This window comes from Corvus moneduloides, chromosome Z, assembly GCF_009650955.1.
Source record: "Corvus moneduloides isolate bCorMon1 chromosome Z, bCorMon1.pri, whole genome shotgun sequence".
Classification (NCBI taxonomy): domain Eukaryota; kingdom Metazoa; phylum Chordata; class Aves; order Passeriformes; family Corvidae; genus Corvus; species Corvus moneduloides.
In genome coordinates, this window is record NC_045511.1 from 7054842 (window position 1) to 7070798 (window position 15957).

The 15957-nt window shown below is 41.6% G+C and overlaps 1 protein-coding gene across 4 annotated transcripts in view; it reads left to right on the forward strand.

Moving 5' to 3' along the window:
• The first annotated feature begins 529 nt into the window (after positions 1 to 529).
• ANKRD55 (ankyrin repeat domain 55) overlaps positions 530 to 15957 on the forward strand; it is a 47085-nt gene continuing 31657 nt past the window's right edge. The window contains exons 1-4 of one of the 4 annotated variants that reach the window (XM_032097025.1): positions 530 to 1201; positions 8187 to 8309; positions 10173 to 10303; positions 12376 to 12485. In XM_032097025.1, the coding sequence (XP_031952916.1) occupies positions 1162 to 1201; positions 8187 to 8309; positions 10173 to 10303; positions 12376 to 12485 (404 nt within the window). In that variant the 5' untranslated portion in view covers positions 530 to 1161. Of the gene's footprint in view, positions 1202 to 4170; positions 5438 to 8186; positions 8310 to 10172; positions 10304 to 12375; positions 12486 to 15957 lie in introns of those variants that run through there. The other 3 variants (XM_032097027.1, XM_032097024.1, XM_032097026.1) reach the window with 3 other exon arrangements.

The following is a 15957-nucleotide window of genomic DNA, read 5'->3' on the forward strand; positions in this document are numbered from 1 at the left end:
TGGGCTGAGATAGAGACAGTTTAATAGCAAAAGCTGCAGGCACAAGCAAAGCAAAACAAGGGATTGATTCACCACTTTCCATGGGCAGGCAGGTGCTCAGCCATCCCCAGGACAACAAGGCTTCAACACACACAGCTGTGACTTGGGAAGACAAATGCCATCACTCTAAACATCCCTCCTTCCTCCTTCTTCCCCTGGCTTTATATGCTGAGCATGCCACTATATGGAATGGGATACCCATGTAGTCATTTGTGGGCAGCTGTCCTGGCTGTGTCCCCTCCCAGCTCCTTGTGCCCCCCCAGCCTCCTTGCTGGTGGGGTGGGGTGGGGTGAGGAGCAGAAAAGGCCTTGACACTGCATGAGCACTGCTCAGGGAGAGCTAAAACATCCTGGTGTTATAAGCACTGTTTCCAGCAAATCCAAAACACGGCCCCATACCAATGCTTTGAAGAAAATAAATGCTGCCCCAGCCCAAACCAGCACAGCTGTGCACTGTGTGTCTGCTGCACTGTGCTGTTGTAGCTGACACTGTCCACTTCAGCCGCAGTAGTTTGCTGTCCGTTATTGTCCCGTCATTGTACCTTAACTAAGTGTAACTGGGTAATACCAAACTGAGGTGGGAAGGCCCTACGAATTTGTGTTCTCTGCGCTGGTGCTCGCTCAGGTGGTGCCTGAATGCATCATTTCACGAGCCGGGCTCAGGCACGTGCAGAGCGGACAGCGTGGCCGCAAGGCTGTGGTCAAGCACGGGGCGCCGGCGGCCCGCAGCACGGCGAGCTCGGGTGACCGCTGGGCCCCTGGAGCTCTGCACATGCTCCGTGTGCCAGCCCGGGCCGCTCACGGAGCCCCGCTGGGCTGCGGGAGCTGCGGCATCCCCGAGCCGCGCGCAGGCACTTCCACACTCGCTGCAGCCATGGCATTTTTCAGAATCTCAGAGAAGCTTCCAGGGGCACGTTTTTAAGAGAGTCCATAACAGAATATAATGTTTCCGTCAGGCTCTTGCCTTGCCTACAACCTGCAGCCCTAAAGCGAGTTTAATTCTCTGAGAGGAGGACTGGTGACAGCTATCGTTTCACTGTGTACTGTAATATATGAGATTCTGCCCTTAAAACCTGGAGCTGGCATTTGTCTGGTCTGGTTGTAAATAATGACATAGATCACAATGGATTTCAGTTCCTCATCGGTGTTTGATCAGCACAAAGGTAAGTCACCTGCTACTAATTTCAAAATCCTGTGGTCCTCCAATGCGTCCCATGCAAATATACTGAGATTACTTGACAGAATGAGTAACATAAATTTTTGGGAAAGATCAGGTTTGTTTTGATTTCATGTAAAGGAATTTCTTCCATCAGTTTTAGACTGGATGGATATTTCAGTCTATTGCTACAGTGATTTCTAAAATTTAATTTTCAGCAGAATAGCAACAGTGTCTGGCTACTCTTATGCTTAGCACTGAGAGATGTATTCTATATACTTATTTTTAGATTGTATATTGGTCTTCTTATGGTTATAGACATTAAAAAGAGTTGTAGTAGTACCAAACAGAGCAGTTTAAAATGGAGTAAAAAATTTAAGAACAGCTGGTTTTCATAAGTCTACACTAAAAAGACTAGAAGCTGACAAGTGAAATACTTTGCTTTAGGAATTTAGCTGTATAGGGGAGTATTGCCATAATTGTAAATTTAAGGTATCACTAAAATCCCCAACATAAAGATTTTCTACATTGTAAGGTTGGTATGGAAATAAAAATGTCTCTTTGTTGTCTATTTTGAAGCTAAATGTTAAATGTCACATCTTTATTTGCCAATACAATCTTCTGTGTCTTATGGCTTAATCCACTGCAAGTGTCGCAGCATTCCTTTTATGTTCCCAAAGCCAGGACACTGTCGTTTCCTGATTATGCATGTTGCAACAAATTTCTCCTTAAGCTGGTTTACCAAACAGTATGTGTGCAGTGGCCACAGTTTGCAGTGCAGACCTGAAAAATATCCGAGCTGACTTGGCCACGCTGGCCCCACAGTAAAGGGGGCTGAGTGTGGAAAAAAGATGAAAGCAGGAGGAAGACAAGATACTGCCCTTTAGGCAGCCGGGTGCCACAGGTTGTATTTCATGCTTGCCTACACTTCTCTGGTGAACCCAAAGTGAATACAGCCCCTATAAAGTGGTGGGTTTATGGCTGCCTTTCAGCCACAGTAGCACTCAAAGCCTGAGCAAGTCTTGGGAGCACTGCTTTACACCAACCCAGCTGGGACCCCCATGTAGTGGGGGACTAGTGGGAAGTAAAACTGAGGGACAAGAGAGAAAAAACTACTACCAGCAAGTATAAAGGAGAAAGGGAAGTGCAGTGGTAGAAGGGGGATCTGTACTGCAGGAATAGAGACAGGTACTCCTAAACCATGTGTGAATGATGCAAGGAGCACTTTTCCCAACAGGACAGACTTGTGGGGCTGACTGAGCTTCTGCAGCTCCAAACAGCCATTCCAACCTCTGCTTCTGCTGCACTATGAGTATGCTCTATGCCACATGCCAACCCAGTAGGGCTCAGAGTGGGGAGGCAGAGGGGAAACCCTGCATGCTCAGTGCCATCGGGATGGCTGCCAGGGAGCCAATGGAAGTGGTGCCAAGAATGAGGCTGGAATATCACCAGGGCTGGGGAAGGCAAAGCCAAGTCTTCAGATGGTTTAGGGGGCAGAAAGCAATGCAGGAGACTGCAGACCCTAACCAGTTTATCCAGATAGAATGGAGAGAGTTGGGAGGCAACATCTGCCTGTCACTCCCCTTGCCCCTAATCTGCACCCCTTCCTGCTGCCAGGCCACTCTCCACATTGACCCATCCTAATTCCTATCCAGCATCATCTGCACCCCATGTCAGTCTCCACCTACATCAACTCCCCAGCCAAAAGGTCTCTTCAGTATAAATTCATCATCTCTCCTTCACCAGCGCTGCAGGAATGCTTGCTCATTAGGTGATTTGTGACTTACTGCTTGCCTTCCCTGCTAGCTGCGTGGGAGGTGGATGAGAAGCAGGAGCACAAAACTCACAGTAATGGGATACTGAGCTCATTGGTTACCATGCAAAGAACGGTCTATTCAAAACTTACAGTATATAGTGGATTTTGTCTAAATACCATCTTAATGTCTGTTATTGATTTAAGCAGGCATAATTTTTTCAGCAAGGAAAAGGGGAATGTCTTTCATTACAGCAACTTATAACAATGGCATAATACAAACTATCTTTCAAATACACTAAATTACTCTCTGTTGGTCTGAAAAAATAATTCCGCTCTCCTCCCAAACCTTTTTTGCTCCATCCCACACATCAGAAGACTCTCCCAACTACAAATGAAAATAAAACCCCAGCATTCCAAACTTGAAAATCACACAGTCTCTTTGCAAGATGTCTTATGGTACTGCTCAATAATATCTTATAATACTTACAATAGTAACAGCAATATGGGTGGGACTTGCAGAAGGCAAGCAGCACCAGAAACCCCTTCCCTCCTAAATGCTTGGTGCCGTTTAAATAAATGTGTACTGTTCCTGGCTTCAAATGTTTACCAATTAAACAGAGAAGCTAGACAAAGGCCTGGTGCATGCACAGCCAGGCACACACAGGGATTACTGCTTTGTTAAGTGCTCAATAAAAACACAATAGTAGGGAGTAAGTTACAGTTTTCAAAAACTGCACTCATCCACCTCCCGCTGACCCTTGACACTGACATGCTGAAAACAAATAAACTACCCAGTATTGTATCCTGACAACAAGGTGTAGGAAATCACGTATGGCCTTTGGCTAGTGGCAGAGACAAGAGGGATTATGAGAGAGAGGGTTACATGCCTAAATATTTCTTCTTCCCAGTGAATGTGAATTATCCTATATTCCCATCTTCAGTTTTTAATATCTTGTGGTTTAGCAAGTCCTAAATCAGCCACTGTCAAGAGCATGTACACCAAGCTCCAGCAAATTCATTTAGAACTTAAAAATCCAATGCTCTAGAAAGCATGCACTTATGTGTCTCTGTTGTACACTTTGCAAAACAACACATCAGGCAACATCACAAATTGTGTAAAACATGCATTCTCCATAGTACAGTCAGAGGAGAATTAATGTCATGAGAAGCACAATTTCATTGCTCTGAATCCTGTGATCATTCTGTATCTCTCTTTATATACCCCCTTTTCTGACCAAAAGAAAACTACTTTGCCTTGAAGAAATGATGCATTCTTAAAACACTGCAGCTTATTTCAGATAGATTGGTGTTTAACTTTGATTGTTTCTGAGGATTTTAGTACCACCCTGTATGTCATTTAGTCTTTTCTTCCAGACCTTTCTATACCACTACTGTCAGCCTGCAGTTTCTCCCCTGCCTTTCTCTATACACAAGCTCCTAAATGGAACTTCTGCCTTTCTGAATCTGACAGCTTCCCCAGTAGCATAGCAATTCTCCAAAATAAAATGTAAAATGTAAAATGTGTTTGAAATGGGACTAGTATCTACTGGCATTTATAGAACAGCAAGATAATGATGGAATAACTCTACCACATTAGAAGGTGAAGAGTCAGGCATTTGGCTGTTCACAATCCTTTTATGCCACATGGTGCTTGTGTCCCAGCCACAGCCAAGCTCACAGCAGGGGACACAAGTACTCAGTACTTCACTGTTGCCTTCTCTGAACCATTCCTCTTCTGCCCAGGAAGGTGTCTTCAAAAATAAATGTCCTACTAGCTTTGCGCCCATACTTCTTCATTCCTTGACAGGGTAAGCTGGAGGAAGATGAAATGGTCTTGTTGTTCACCTGGAGCCAAGTGCATCCAGCACAAACGACATCCAAGCTCTCCCAGCATTTTCTGCTTCCTGTCATGTGAAGCATCAGAAGACCATTTATCTGTCTTCCTTCTCACTCCCCATCCACAGTCATACAGGCCATGTTAAAGACACCCCACTTGAAGTTGTGTCACCCTACAGAAATGGAATTTCTGTCAGTTTTCTTTATTCAGATGCACAACGTGGGCACTCATCCATTCCTCCTGGCCCAGGCTCCCTCACCAGCAGGGTGACAGCCTGCTCCACCTGCATCTCCTTGCTCTGGCAGCTAGGACTCATGGGTGGGGAAGTGTGAATCTTTGTGGCCTTCATGCCACCATCGTTTCACAGGAAGGGAGCCTGTGTTCTGCAAGAAGGGGCAGGGGCAAAACTCCATTCATCCATCACTCCACCCATCCATCCATCCATCCATCCATCCATCCATCCATCCATCCATGTTTTACTTCCTCTCCTCATACACAGGGACAATTGCTCTGGGGAAAGCAGACTGAGCCCAGCACAAGCAAAGGGGAGGTGTCTTGGTTTTATCTAGGGGAAGAAGGGCAGAGATACTCAGAGACCCACATGAAGGAGCGCACCCTTGTCCTCATCTTCCTGCCACAGCGCCCTCCAGGTAAGCAACTGCTCTGCTCAGGAGATGGAGATTTTCCTTTTGTGGCTGGATTTCTCTGCTCCTGACTCACAATAGGAATACTTTACAATACTTAAAAGGCAAAAAAAGAGTACAAAATTTACACATGTAATACATCAAAGGAGGTGAGGGCCCCTTTGATTCACTGTCTGCCTCAGCCCATCTAAAGATTTCTTTCCCACTGCCAGCAGCATCTTCTCTGTACCATACCCACACAAAACCTGCACAGCTGTACACAACAGCAGCCGTGAGAGGAGCTGTGCCAGTGCTCATGGCTGGCACACCCTGGTACCTCCAGAGACTGGACAAGAGGCGCAACACAAGCAATCAACCACTCAGACCTGAGCTTGTCATTAATATGTTTTTGTTGAGTGTACCAATTGTGAGAGGCATCTTCAGGTCTGACATAATAAGGAAATATATTAACTGGACTGGTGGTAAAGTCACTTCTTTTTTTCATGTACTGGTCACTGATGATGACTCTCCAGAGGCAATGACTCCTCATCTCTCTGCATCTCCCAGGCCCACAGGACAAACCTTCTGAGCTAAATGAACAGTTGCCTTAGCAATAGATCCATCAACAGAATAAAAATCAAGTTAACATTTTTATTCACAAATTTAATGAGGTGTGTAATTTAAAATACCAGTTAGAAGAAAGAAAATAAATTAGATTCTCTTTAGTTGAAGAGCAATGGAGAGGAAATCTGTGACAAAGGCAGATTTAACATCAGCTTTTTAATTCTCCCAAGCCCACAAATAGAGTTCCAGCTTTGACAGACTAACCTATTGCAGGGTAAGAGCCGATTGTGTTTCCATGGCAGCCAAATTTTGAAGTCCAGAGTGCTGATTGCACCCAGTGAGAGAAGGTCATGTGGAGAATTAGGCTAGGCTGTAAAGCCCAGCATAGAGCTCATGCAGGTTCATCTGAGACAACATCTGATCACAACGTGAGTAGTGTGGCTAATATTTAAAGATCTTTTTTCACTAAAAAATATAATGACAATGTTTAAAATATAATTTCTACCAATGTGTTACAAATATAATTGATTATGGTTAATAGCTTTATACTAACTTTTCAAATGCTCTTTAAACTATCTCACCTTTTTTGCACAGCTTACAGAGTCATGCTATCTGCAGAAGTACGGATTTGTACAGTACAATTTGACAGTACAGATAAGTCAACAGTCTCTTAATCTGTCTTTCCTTTGATCAACTCCCTAGTGTGATTTAGGCATTTTCTCCAGCTAACAAGGTAGTGCAGTGCCTGGACAAGTAATATGTTCTAAAGCTCTGACCCTGTCCTGGTGTAGCCTGGAATACAGTTAATTTTCTTCTTGGCAGCCAATACAGTGCTGTATTTTGCATTTAGTAAGAGACTAATGTTGACAACACAGTGCAGTTTTAGTTGTTCCTAATTAGTGCTCACCCTAAATCCAGGACATTTCAGTGTCCTGTGCTCTGCAGCAATCAGGTGCTCAAGAGGCTGGGGGAGCATGGCCAGGAGAGCTGACCTGAACTGGCCAAACGGATATTCCATACACAGACCAACATGGCCAGGGTGTGAAATGGGGGGAGCTGCAGGAAGACAGGCTGGGAGTTGGTCAGCAGGTGGCAAGCAACTGTATTGTGCATCACTTGCCTTTCTTCGGTTTTATTCATCTCTCTCTCTCCTTTTATTGGAATTATTAATGATTATGTTGTTGTTGTGATGATGATGATGATGTGTTATTTCAATTATTAAACTGTTCTTATATCAACCCACCAATTTTACCATTTTCTGATTCTCCTTCCCACCCCACAAGGGTCAGGACAGTGATTGAGCATTGGAGGCATCTGGGGTTAGACCTGAACAGACCCTCAGCCATTGTGAGCAGTACAGCTCACTGCAGCTGTACTTCTTTTCGAGTTAATAGGGATCAGAAACATAAGACTGTTTCTGACCAACAATACATATCTAGAGCATTTTACCGTAACATCAGATTTGACCCTGCACCAAAAAATCTACTTTTTGACTCCTAGAGTTAAGAGGTCCACTTGAAGCATGTGGAGCATGGGATGACCAGTCTGAAAGGAAGTGAAAAGCAAAGAAGCAAAGAGAACATCGCTATTGTTTCCTTAGAAAGAAAAGTCTGAGGAATGTTCCAGAACAGGTCCTGCAAGGCATCTGCTTTAAATAATAACTTACACTGTAGCTGCCAGACAAAATAAACCTCTCCTGGGTTCAAAGCAATAGTCCACTTTTCCTTTTTGCAGGAATTATCAACACAAACCACTGCTGCCAGAAGCTTACTCTCCCAAGAAGAGAATTCCCTTGGACATTGCAGGGAAGTGAAAAGCCTCAGTCTTCTAACTGGTGCAAGAATAACACTGAAACTGAAAACACCTAGGTCCTGATTTCGTCCTATCTCATAAAAGTGCAGCCAGAAATACTAAGAGCTAGTTCAGTTATTACATTTTTTTCTCAAGTCATGTTACATTAGTATGATTTCTTACAAGAAGTGGAAACTTTCCAGAATTTTTCTTAAGTCCTTTGAGTGTCTATGTTGGAAAGTTTTTGGAAGAAGTTATGATGAAAAGCAAGTTTCAGATGACTAACAAAAACCACAGTGCTGTTTAGATACACTTTGTTCCACTCCAAGTTACTCAGCCATTTAAACAAGTGTCATAATTTTCACTATTTATCGCTTGTACTTGCTCTCTGCTTACTCATGGACGTGCTCCTTCTCTGCAGCTGATGCAGCAGAAGAGATCGACTTGGCTGTGGTTTACCAAGCAGCAGCTAATGGGGATGTGAACACCCTGACTGCAGTGATCCGAGAGGATCCTTCCATCCTGGAGTCTTGTGACAGAGAGGGTAAATAAAAGCCGAACTTGTTCTCAGGAGATCTGTTGCTTCAGCTTGCAATTAAACTTTCCGTTTTTTTATTATGATTTTTGTGTTCAACAAATTATATTTAGTAGCAGAATATGGGAAATTTGAGTTATTCGTTGGAACATCCACTGGAAATGCACAGTTTGGATAATTCCTTCCCCCTATAATTGTAAGATATTTTTATATGATTACAAATAAGCTGTTTTGCTATAATTAGAGAGTACTTTACCATTAATTTAGTTTATCTTATTTAGGGAGATGCTGAGAAACTGTTGGCATTTCAGGGGAGGAAAAAGAATGTTTTTACCAATGCCAAATGACATACATTCTGCACATCTCTAAAGCAAAGGTTACAGTAGGTGTACAGTCACAGTATGAATGGTTTTGTCAAGTATGAATCATTTTGCCAAATGATTGGTTATACAGTCTGCAATGATCTAAATGATCTGTTTTATCTGTCAGGCTGTGCTCATTTTGTGTTCAAGTTACTATTTAATGTTATTACAAATTATTGTACATTGGCTGGGTTTTCTATGCATCTGTTTCCTAAGTGAATAAGAACCACAGACCTCTGGAGGCTGTTCTCAAGAATAACCTTTTTTTTGTCAGAAGTATTTTTTTAATTGCAGTTTCTTATAAAGGCCTTTCTAAATTCTGAAAAAATTCTTTTTAATTGCAGTGTTCTTCTATGAACACTGTCTTTTCTAATCTTTAACAGCTTCTACCAAGCTACCAATTTTTCTTACACTTTAAACAAGCCATTCTAACTGTTATCTTTAAAACATCTGCTGGTTAGTAGGGAAAATTTACTCAAGACAAAATGCTCCCAGTCCAGTTTGTTAATGGGAGAGACTAGGTATAAAAGGTGGGTGGAGTAGGTGGAGATGGATTGGTCAGCAAACAGAAGTATTCAGCTCCAGAATTAACTTGTTTCCTAGGTTGTCCATGCAAATGTAACTAAAGACCAGTTTTGCAACACAAAACATACAGCTCATATCTTGCACTTCTGTCAGGCTCTGCATGACCTCAGGTTGAGTAGCACATTTCCTCAGCAATCTCATTGAGTCCAGTAAGAATAATTATACTTCAACTATATATGAAGTTTCTAATAGTCTTATAGTTTCTAATAATCATGTTTATTCCCAGCTTAGTAATTTTAAATTGCTTTTTCAGATTCTGCAGGAAAATCTCTTGCCGTTTTTCAGCAGTTAACAGAATGGAAGGAAAAGGAAGTAATTAAATACTATACTTCATGAAGAAATTTGATTATTAGGTTTAAATGTAGATTTCAGGGGTTTTACAAAACTGAAAATTTTTGCAGGATATTAAAAAAAGTTCTTATCAAAACAGGAAATAAAATGTCCTAGACCAAATCCAGACTTCAAATTAAGTTTTCTCTGCATAAAGGGCAACTCACACTTTTATACCTTTGCAAGGGACACCGCTTGATTTTGTAAGTCTTTTGAATACACAGACAGAATGAAGCTGGGTTTTGAGAAAATTAGACAAGTACCATCTGTCTACTAGTCATTCTGAAGAATATTAGCCTCCAGAATGGTGTACAAAACCAAAAGTTCATTTTGGGAACAGAAAAGCACTTTTCCCTCCAAAAGCACAGTTAATGAGGCAAAGCTTTTGCTAATATAGTCATGCTCTTTTTAAAATCAGTGGTCAGTGACTGGCATAGCAGTTACTTCCTGTCTAAAAAAAGCTGAGTACAGCTATTGGACAGTTGTCAGAGAAAGGATTTGTTAACTTGCCAGTGTTAACATTAGAAAATAAGAAACTGTATCTTATAAACATGACAAAACAAAATTGTAAAATAAATTTGGCTCTCTTCCCCAGGTTGCACACCTTTGATGCATGCTGTGTCAGGACGCCAGGTTGATACAGTGAAGCTTCTGTTGAAGATGGGAGCCAATATTAATACTCAAGATGCTTGTGGACGTACCAGTCTGTCTCTGGCAACATATTTGGTACCAAGACTTGGGGGACAAAGATGGAGGAAGGGAGTAAATGTGCAGACCAAATAAGATTTCTGCTTATACTACAGAAAAACAAAAGTGCAAGACATTTAGTTCTAGACATCAGTGGAATTGGTTTTGAAACTTTACTGCGATGCAAACCTGGAGCAATGATTGTTACAAGAGGATGAGGACTCCTGTCAGATACTCCTGTCAGAGTGTCCTTTCTCTTTTGGGTTGTAAAATCAGTGCATGATATGAGGATGTCACAAGAAAAAATTTTTTCTATGCACTGGAAATTTCCCTCTTAATAGGCAGATTGACTTCTCCCCCTTGCATAGTCAGCATTAGATATTTATGCTCAGGTGAGGGCTTTCCTGTCTCAAATTCTGGTGATCAGCAGGCATGTGTTCCTGCACACCACATGAACCAGGGCATTGCTTCTTTTCGCTGTGGTCCTGGACTTTGGATGGCCAGGCTGAGAACTGAAGTTCCGGGTGTTGCAGGTGCTGGGGCACTTGTTCAGATCATAAACAATCCAGTCCCCTGATCAACCTACATGCAAGTGGCAGGAGGGGCAGACATCCCACCGAGACATTTGGGAAGGGAATTGTACTTCAGAATCTATCTGAAGCAACAAGGATGGTCCTCTTCTCCTTAGTCTTCTACTCCTTGCGGGAGGTAATTCAGGTTTCAGAGAGAGAGTGGGGACCAAGTTAGCCGAGCAGATTGGGCTTCCGTTATTAATCGGACGGAAAGGAAGGAGTGTCCAGCCATGCTGCATAGTATGAGTTAAGCTGGATGACTGCCAGCCCATTTAAACAGACACTGTGGCAGCCTAATTAAATGACATACCTTGCACCTAGTTTCTTCCTGAAAATTCAGGACAAAAACAATGTTCCTGCTTAGCTATGCAATATTCAGCCAGAAAATAAATGTAGAAAATAACAAAACAGGCAGTCCCATCCAGTGCAAGGATCATGCCCCACTTACTTGAGAACAAACATTTCCTCTGCGAGATATTTTTAAAAAATCCCATAATAAGTGTCATGCTCCTTTTTTCCTTCCTCTTTTCCCGGAGGGGAAAAAATGTTCTTTGGAAAAAAAGAAAAGACTGGAAAAGATTTAAACCACCCAGGCTTCTAAATTTCCATTTCTGTTTCTCTGAGAGATGTAACCAGAGGTCCAGAGAGAATTCAGCTGTGATGTCTGTCCAAACAAATGAGTTCAGGAGAGTTGCACAGTCAAGACTGCGTGTGGGACTTGGTGGCCTTGTACTTCCACCAAGAACTCCAACAGGGATGTTCTGATTCCACCATTCCCCACATTTGCCCCAGAAATGCTCGTAATGCCAATCCAAAATAGCTCATATGGGAGGGAATGATCTTTATCAATTGCCTGCTGAGGTTTTAACGAAACACTTAAACTCATGCTTGATTTTGTTTAGACTTAAGTATATGCTGAAAGATTCATGCAGTCACAACCAGACTGTTTACTTGCTTTTATGTGGAGGTGATCAATAGAAGGTTTTAGTCCAAGAACTGATTCATCCCAGATGTTTTGGTGCTATTTTCAGTCTAGCATTGCCGCTAATACAAACTTCTGCAACAACATTTATAAGACCACACTCTAAGGCTTTTTATCATTGATTTGCCATCCCTGCTAAAATCTCACAAATGAAATGAGATTGAGTGCTCATGTTCTTGGTTTGATCTAGCATGATTGAATTCACATGTAAGAATATGTGTAGTATTTGCTAGCGATACAGGAATTACCAGATTTTTACACACTGTTAGTGCTTGCCACAGCTGCAGGGAAAAAAAAAAACAAAACAAAAGCAAACAAACAAAATACTGTGTAAATGAAACACCTTTTCAGAGAAATGAACAACCAACATAGTTTGAGACCCAGACTACAAAGGGGAACTACTCTCAGTGCTGAGAACCCTCTACTGAGGAAAAAAAGTCCAGTTCCTCTGCTGCTAGAAATGGCTACAGTCACATGCGAATGCCAGCACCAACAAGAAAAGATCTGGCCTTACACATTTCACTTTCCTCTTTGATATGCTCTAATTTCTTTTTTAGGGCTGGCTAGAAGGCTGTGTCAGCCTGCTCAGGAATGGTGCTAAGCAGAACATACCTGACAAGAACGGGAGGTTGCCACTGCACGCTGCCACCGCAGAGCCTGATGTGAGGTATGTGCCTGGCTCCCACACCTTTTGCTGGCTGAATCTCACAGGTAGCCAGCAACCCAAGGAGACCCCACATTAGGAATAATAGTTGTGGCAGCTACACTTGTGACCTGCATCTTTGTTTAGTGGTTACCATGGAGCAGGTAGAGAGGAGGAAAAACATTGCACAATATTTGTGTACCAGAGGTCGATGTCCAGGTAAAGTGAGGAGCCTGGTTTAAGATTGCAATAGCTGGAGGAGTAAAAATAATTATAACAGAGGTTGAACCCCTGTGTTTCCCCTGCCCAACTACCTTTCTGTCACCTACCCACATGAAATATTTCAAGACTTCTTCTCTGGACTTCTCCTCTGAGTAGCATGGTAAATGTGAGAAAAGTTTTCCACAAGACAATCTCTCTGAAAACCCCTCCCATAAAGGGGAAGTTAAGGATTGGTGGTCTGGCTCGTTTTTAACTACTGTTACTGAAGGTAGAGTAACAGCTACAGAGTGTCTTCACAAGAACTCTTAAGAAATATTCTCTTTGTCTGATTCCAGCCTGTGACAATAGGAAGGTTTAATAAATTTGGTTTGTACATTTGAACAAATTCACTCAAAAATCTCCCCTAAGTAAATCATGCCTGAAGGTATAGGAACATTAAAATGCCCTAGGGTATATTACTGTGTCCCACAGCCATAGGGAGAAGGAGAGAAGATCCAGCAGGCAGGAACTGTGCAGCAAGATTGATTTCTTTAATTATGTTACAAACTCTTTTATAGACTTTTTTTCTTCATAATCTAATTGGACAAGGATCAGCCACCCCTTGGGGGTGATTGGCTAAAATCCTAAAACATCCATTGTCAAAATATTTTTCTACTGTACCATAAACACGGCTTCTCAGGGTTGCAGGAGTTTGGTTGTTTACAGAACTCTGCTACTATCTCCTATGAGAGAGAAAAGTCTCTCACGGACTTAGAAAACAGCAAGAAAATCCTTGCTAGCAGCATTTTTGTATCCACAAAGGAAGACATTAGAAATAGGTAAAACTTTCAGTACATGCAATATGTTCATGTGACTTAATCACTGAGTCTACAATTTTGTTGCTGTAACCATATCGGACCAGCCCAGACATCTGGCCATTTCTGCTGATCTTGTTCTCCAGCCTATTTTTATAGTTTTCTTCATTTTCCACATTATCTTTGCTTTTCATGCATCACTTGAAGGGAATAATTTGAAATTTCTGCAAAAAAAAAGGTCACTATCATTAAACAAAGCCAACACAGAAAGAAGAGAATGTTTGTACAACACCACACATGCTGCTACTTGAAAGGGAACACTACATTAATCTACTCTACCAGGAGCACCCTGGCTCCCCTGAATGTTTTTCATGTTCTCCATGGATACAGGTAGACCTTTCTTTGCTTTACACAGTTTCCTCTCTATTCCCACTGGGTTTGCCCCATGCCCAGACACAGGCCTGGAGCGCTGACGGGGGGAGGCTTTTCCATGGTTGTTGTCACTCCCTTGAATCCTATGTCATTGCCTAAAGAGAATATCCAATGGCCAGTTATGAAATGCTTTTGCAGCTATATTTGAAAGCTGGCAGTCCACTGCTGCAACCTCACATGCTAGATGCAGCATGGAAAGACAGAGACAGTTCATGTATCGATTTGATAATTGATTTATGTGCTCCAGTGCTTTCTATGGAGCCTAACAGGCAAGGTGGAAGGAGAATCAATTGCTGATCTATGCCTTTAAGAGTAGATATCAGAGAAACCTCAGCTGCATGGTTGGATATCTACATATTTAAATGGTAGCACTTAAGTTGCCATAATGGTCTAATGATGTAACGGAATCAAAGTTTATCAGTGATAAAGATTCTAGTCAAATAATTAGATTTCTTTCACACACAGTGGTTTCATTGATCATATCTGGAGCTGAACCACAGAGCCCTGTATCAGATTATAAAACTATGTGATAAATGGGCTTTACAAGCATGATATCTCACTTCCGTTTTCCTCGCTAGTTGATATTTACCAAGACCTGTTTTCAGACACTGAATTTCTGAGATTCTGAGTAATTTTGCTAAATGACCACAGAATCTTTCTTCACTTCTACAAACTTTTACGAAACCAATCACAACAATTCTAGTGTCATCCTTTTCAGAGTTCCTATAATATGACTCAATTTAGAAAAGGAGGTGTAACACCTCTTTTCTAGAAGAATTTGTATCCATACGCAAATGGATTTGAAATCAAAGCAAAATCCCTATCCTGGGATCTGCCCAATCATCACCCTCTTCATTCTGCTTTATAAAAACCCTAAATTTGGACTCTGAACACCTGAGGAAGATGTTACCTATAGATAAAATTTTCACCTGCAGAATTACCAAAATCATCCCTAAGCAACTGTAAATATCTTCTTTTGAATAATTCACATATCTAGTTCTTTGTTACCTGTAGGGAAGAACAAATTTGACATGCAGCATTCTCAACTTCATCTGATGCACACACCTGAGCACGGTTCAATCCAGAAAATACACTGGAAGTGGTTGAAGATAAAAAGCAGCAAAAGATTTTCATTCAGTCTCCTCTGCATGGGAATAAATGCAGGATTTTATACATTCGTTTCTGCATTACCTTTACATTTATCAGCTTTCCTTCCTTTATTCTTCATCATCTTTTACTTTCCTTGCTAAACAGCATGTGTTCTTAATGTCCAGGTTGTGAAGGTTTATAGCAAATTCACACTTTCAGGTGAGCCACAGGTTTGCACAATGATCCACTGAGGATACATCCTTCCTTTTGCTGGAATCATAAGAACTGTACATTCATGTTAGGATTGGCTTTGTTACAGCATGTGACTGGATAGTGTTTTTCATTTCCATCGTCCAGCCACATCCATCATCCAAACACTTCGCATCCTACTATAAAATACAGCCATCTTTGCCAAACCTATAGTGATTTCAGAACATCTTCACAAGATACCAAAAGGAAAAGAAAATCAAAATCCATGAAGTGTTAAAAATATTGTGCTTGAATAATATTTCGTTCATACTTTATTGTTCCCTCCACCAGAGGGGAGTGTTTGTAGTCCAATATTCTGTAAAATGTGAACACATGCATTTCTATGTTTTATGCCATAATAATGGCCCTATTCCAGCAGACATACTGTAAGGCCTTGTAAAATATTGGGGTTTGTGTGTGTAAACATCCAGCAAGCATGCTTATATACATATACACCCACACACCCACAATTGTGTACACTACATCACATTATTCTGAGATTTAAACAGAGTGAAAAATCCTTACAGAAGCTGGCATTTCTGTTATTTTAGGACATTATAAAATAGGTTGACAGTGAATTGCTAAGCTACCAAAAACTACACACACGTATAGTATTATACATTCTGATTCTAGCCTGGCAATCAGCATAGGAGTTATTCCGAGTGGATCTTCTTTTGATTCCAAGCTCCAAACTTCTCTTGTTACCATAA